General features: G+C 48.9%; 1 protein-coding gene across 1 annotated transcript; it reads left to right on the forward strand.

Annotated features, from left to right (window-relative positions):
• Window positions 1-257: 257 nt before the first annotated feature.
• LOC137451321 (uncharacterized) lies at window positions 258-4,470 on the forward strand. The gene is made up of 3 exons (XM_068158722.1): window positions 258-293; window positions 474-657; window positions 3,382-4,470. Exons 2-3 carry the CDS (start codon window positions 474-476, stop codon window positions 3,840-3,842), a joined length of 645 nt encoding a protein of 214 aa, XP_068014823.1. The 5' UTR covers window positions 258-293; the 3' UTR covers window positions 3,843-4,470.
• Window positions 4,471-5,541: the final 1,071 nt, after the last annotated feature.

Here is a 5,541-nt window from a genome sequence, read left to right on the forward strand (position 1 = left end):
ATTCCCTCTTCTCCTTTGCCTCCTTGAGGACCAAAGAAACTTTGCCATGCTGTACTCCTTTAAGATCCAAACAACAGGCACAGCTTGTGTGGGCTCTCATCTCCTATCATTAGGCCTGCAAAGGCTTTGCTGATTACAAACAAGAAGATGCTGTGCTGGCTCCTCCTCAAGTGGTTTACTTCCTTCTTATAGACCTAGTGCTTTTCACCTTTGGTGTTAACAGAGGTGTTCTGTTTCTACCTAGGCATAAGGCAAGAAGGCTTCTTCACAAAGAAGCAGAGCTAAGCTGCAAGGTAAGTTCTACTCATGATTAGGGAAGGGTCATTGGTGTAGCCTTCATACCATGGTTTCCTTCTCACTCTGTAAGGTGACTCTGACTTTTGTAGCTCTTAGAACCCATTTTGCACTTTCCTGTGAGAGCAGTAACTTCCTGACTGGTCTCCTGTTCATTAACCCTTTACTCATTGCTTTAGATGGACACTAACAAAAGAGTCCGTCAGAAAATCCAGAGAGCTCTAAGTTGCCCTGAGGAAGAGACTGTTGCAGCAGGCAGCCAGCAGCAGCAGCATGAGAGGCCACAGCCACCTAGAGCTTGGAGGAAGTGCAGAAAAACAACTTCAGAGAGGCAAGAAAGAGACCAAACCAGCATTTTGCAAGGTGATTCCCAAGGAGGGGTGCTAACAGCATGCTGAAAATGAACCTCTGGCACTTAATGCTCTCATCTTTCCTTATTGAGGTAGAGACACACATAAAATAGGGTTCCACACAGGACTTGATGCTCTTAAAGGTCTTTTCCAACCAAAAAGATTCTATGGTTCTAGTGCTGGGGCAGGAGGAGGGCAAATTTAACTTGATTTTGGGTGCTACTGAACCTGAATTCCTTGTGCATCTTGTTTGTGTACATGTGTGTAACTCCTTTGAAATAAGGAGCCAAAGGGAAAACAGCTCCAGGTGACACCCCTGTGGCTGTCCTGCTACACCATTTCCAGAGGTGCCACTCTCTGGCCTGCACAAAACATTCTCTTGTGCCCTTCTGTTATGGGCTCTTTCCCTGAAGGCCTAAAACCTTCTACCTACTTAAGGAGCAAACAGCAAAATGTGGTCTTCTAGTGCTTATTTTAGGATTCCTGTTCTCTGTGAAACACAGAATCACAGAATTGTTTTGGTTGGAAGAGACCTCTAAGATCACCAAGTCCAACCATCAGCTCAAGACCACCATGGCTGTTAAAACATGACCCAAAATGCCATGGCCACATGCCTCCAGCCTGCATGTGACACCTGCCAGAAAGCATAAGCAGCAAGAACCAATGAAGCTGCATCAACATTTCCAGGTCTGCTTTTGAAACTTGACTAACATCAGTGCTTGGAGTTAGAGGGAGCTTGAGGTTAGAGCTGGTTCCTAATGCTTTGAGTGGAGTTACTTAGGTTGATGTCCTTAAGAAGGACATTGAGACTCTTGAACATGTCCAGAGAAGAGCAAGAAAGCTGGGGAGGGGTTTGGAGCACAGCCCTGTGAGGAGAGGCTGAGGGAGCTGGGGTTGCTTAGCCTGGAGAAGAGGAGGCTCAGGGGAGACCTTCTTGCTCTCTCCAACTCCCTGAAGGGAGGTTGTAGCCAGGTGGGGGTTGATCTCTTCTCCCAGGCAAGCAGCACCAGAACAAGAGGACACAGTCTCAAGCTACACCAGGGGAGGTTTAGTTTCAAGGTGAGAAGAAAGCTCTTCACAGAGATGGTCATTGGCCATTGGGATGTGCTGCCCAGGGAGGTGGTGGAGTCACTGCCCCTGGAGGTGTTCAAGAGGGGATTGGATGTGGCACTTGGTGCCATGATCTAGTAGTCATGAAGTGTTGGGTGCCAGGTTGGACTTGATCTCTGAGGTCTTTTCCAACCTTATTGATTCTATACCTCCCAACTTCAGGAAAGTTATTCTGCCACTGATGTAGATCAGCTCTGCAGCTGGTTGGAAAAGACCTTTAAGAGCATTAAGTCCTGTGTGGTACCCTATTTTGTGTGATGGGTTGGATTTGATGATCTTGAATGTCTATTCCCACATGGTCTATTCTATTTGAGCAGATGGCATGCAGGGCCTACTGGGTTTGCACCTACCCAGTGTGACCTGGGCTTAGAGAAGCAGCAACACAGCACTTTGGCACTGCTTTGATGGGTTTTATCCTGAGCAGTCCAAAGGCTGCTCTGCAGTAGATCTGCAAAGCAAAGATACTACAAGGTGCCTCTGTTGCAGCTGGTAGGGAGCTGGTTTCCAGATCCTGCAGCATGTTTGCATGTGCAGGAAGTCTCCTTCCAAAGGGCACAGCTGTTTTATGAGCATTGAGTTACTCTCTCATGCTGGTAACCACCCCAGCCAGCTCATGGGGAGGGCTCCAGCTATCCTTCTGTACTTGCTGCCCAGGGTGGTGAGAGCTGGCACAGCCTTGGAGCAGACTCTGTGCAACAAACCCTTTCCAGAGGGCACAGCTCAGACCTGATCAGGGGTATGCAAAGATTGTCTGGGAATGATTCAAGGTCAGTAGCTAGGGAGAGAGAGACAGAGAGAGAGAGCATTCCTGGGAAAAGAGAGACCATATAGAACTAGCAGCAAAGGATTGTTATATTTAGGTGGGCTGGGGGACTGGGCAGATGAGACTGAACAGAGTCAGGATTAAATCAAATGGAAGCTGGAAGGTAAAATCAAGTATTAAGGCTCAAGAACAATTATAATTGGCTTTTGCCTTCCTCTGAGGTTTGGTTTTGGGTGTCTGATGTTGGACACAGTTGAAGTTAGCAGTCTAGATGGGCTGCAGGAGAACATTGAAATCCCTAAAACGTTCTGGCTGTGGTTCTGGGGTTTAATGTAGTGGCCTAGGCCACGGAAATGGAGTGCAAAGTAACATTTAATGTTTTAGAGTTTGGGTTTCCTGACCTTGGGCAAATTATATTAGTCTTGTGATGAGACTTTAAGGAAGTAAATTGGTTATGATGAGGAGCAGGGGGAAAAGGCAGTATGAAAGAGCTAGAGAGGGACTTTTGAGGGTGTCAGGTAATAATAAGACTAGGAGAAATGGAACAAAAATAGAAATAGATTGGATGTTAGGAAGAAGTTGTTCCCCAGGAGGGTGGTGAGAGCCTGGCACAGGTTGCCCAGGGAGGTGGTGGAAGCCTCATTCCTGGAGGTGTTTGCAGCCAGGCTGGATGTGGCTGTGAGCAACCTGCTGTAGTGTGAGGTGTCCCTGCCCAAGGCAGGGGGCTTGGGACTGGCTGATCCTTGAGGTCCCTTCCAACCCTAACAATTCTATGTTGTAAAAGCCAGTCAGGTGCAGCCTCTTGGTTTTGAGTCTTTAATTGGTTGGTTCTGTTTGGTCTGTTTTTGTTGCTTGCTTCTGCAGTTTACAAATTCAGGACTCGTGCCCCATCTACCAGTGGTGAAGGCTCTTTGGGGGTCTCCTGGATTCCTGCACCAACAGAGGATGGGAATATTGTGGAAGAGCTGGCTAGGTCTGCCAGGTATTGGGCCCAGCAAGAACCTCCTCAGTGCTGGGTGAGAGACTGCACCGGGCTGTGTCGCTCAGCAGCAGCTCAGCGTTCTAGGATGCCTCGGTTGCGACGCCTCCTGCGTGATGAGGACAGCTTCACCTCCCAGATAAGAGAGGAATTACTCTCAATGGATGAAGACCAGGATAGTAGCTCTGGGGACTTTGGAACAGCCAGCTCCAGGGCAGATGTTGGAAGTGGTGATGCTCCCAGGAGCTTTGCAGAGGAGTACTCGCTGGCTCCCTTAAACACCAGGAAGAAATATTCTGCTCAGGGCTTTGACCAGCTAGTTGAGAACTTCATGGAACAGCTCTGAGCTTCAGCACAGGTGTGGAGCTTGGTGGTCAGACTTGTTGGAGATGCTAAGGCCAGTCTTCATGCACACACTTTACAGCACTGTGGGTTGAGGGGTGCACTGAAGCCATGGAGGTTCACACAGGGTGAAGCCAGGCAGGAAGGCAAAACAGGAGTGCAAACCAGCATCTTCGAATCAGTTGTTGCCTTCTTGGGGAGCTTGACAAACCTGTCATCACCACAAGGCTTTAACAGTGGGAAAATGACTTTGGTTCTGAGCTAGTGTAATGACTTTCTTTTGCAACTGTGAGAGGATATACCAAGAAATATTGTTGTGTATTGTCTCTTCCTCTGCAGTAGAATCTCTCTCTTTAATAACTTCTTGGAGGATATTTGAAATTCAAAGCCCTGGCATATGCCAGTATTCCCTTTCTCTAAGTGCTTTAATTTGCTCTGTAGAGGCCTAGGGGGGTTTGGTATATATTTTTTTCCTTCTCTTGATTTACATCTCTAAAAATTCTACTCCACTGCATATATTTGGTTATATCTAAACAGCTATTTACAACAATATCTGTGAGCTTGAGCACATCCTGCTGGAAAAACAAAGGCAAACCCCACACCCCCTCTAGCTGTCATCTAAATTAAATAAACAGAAAAGCTCAAACTTGTTTGTTCTGAGGACCTCATGGAAGTTTTTCCTCTTCTTGCGAGGTGGTGGGTGGCTGAAAATAATGAGCTGTGTTGAAAGAGGCACTGCTACAGACTGGGGTCAGAGTGGCTGGAGAGCAGCCAGGCAGAAAGGCACCTGGGGGTACTGGGGGACAGCAGCTGAACAGGAGCCAGCAGTGTGCCCAGGTAGCCAAGAAGGCCAATGGCATCCTGGCCTGCATCAGGAAGAGTGTGGCCAGCAGGAGCAGGGAAGTCCTTGTGCCCTGTGCTCAGCACTGCTGAGGCCACACCTTGAGTCCTGTGTCCAGTTCTGGGCTCCTCAGTTTCAGAAGGACATTGAGAGACTTGATGATCAGAGAAGGGCAAGGAGGCTGGGGTGGGATCTGGAGCACAGCCCTATGAGGAGAGGCTGAGGGAGCTGGGGTTGCTTAGCCTGGAGAAGAGGAGGCTCAGGGGAGACCTTCTTGCTCTCTGCAACTCCCTGAAGGGAGGTTGGAGCCAGGTGGGGGTTGGTCTCTTCTCCCAGGCAAGCAGCAGCAGAACAAGAGGACAGAGTCTCAAGCTGTGCCAGGGGAGGTTTAGGCTGGAAGTGAGGATAAAGTTCTTCCCAGCAAGAATAATTGGCCACTGGAATGTGCTGCCCAGGGAGGTGGTGGAGTCCCCATCCCTGGAGGTGTTCAAAAAGCCATTGGACATGGCACTTGGAGCCATGGTTAATTGTCAGGAGGTGTTTGCCCTCTACAACTACCTGAGGGGTGGTTGTGGCCAGGAAGGGGTTGGTCTCTTCTCCCAGGCAAGCAGCACCAGAACAAGGGGACACAGTCTCAATCTGTGCCAGGAGAGGTTTAGACTCGAGGTGAGGAGGAAGTTCTTCACCAAGTGAGTCATTTGTCATTGGAATGTGCTGCCCAGGGAGGTGGTGGAGTCACCATCCCTGGAGATGTTCAAGAGGGGATTGGATGTGGCACTTGGTGCCATGGTCTAGTCATGGGGTCTGTGTTGATGGGTTGGACTCGATGATCCTCGAGGTCCTTTCCAACCTAAGTTATACT

Source organism: Melanerpes formicivorus, unplaced genomic scaffold (genome assembly GCF_026170545.1).
Source record: "Melanerpes formicivorus ecotype bairdi unplaced genomic scaffold, bMelFor1.0.p_v2 SCAF_42, whole genome shotgun sequence".
NCBI lineage: Eukaryota > Metazoa > Chordata > Aves > Piciformes > Picidae > Melanerpes > Melanerpes formicivorus.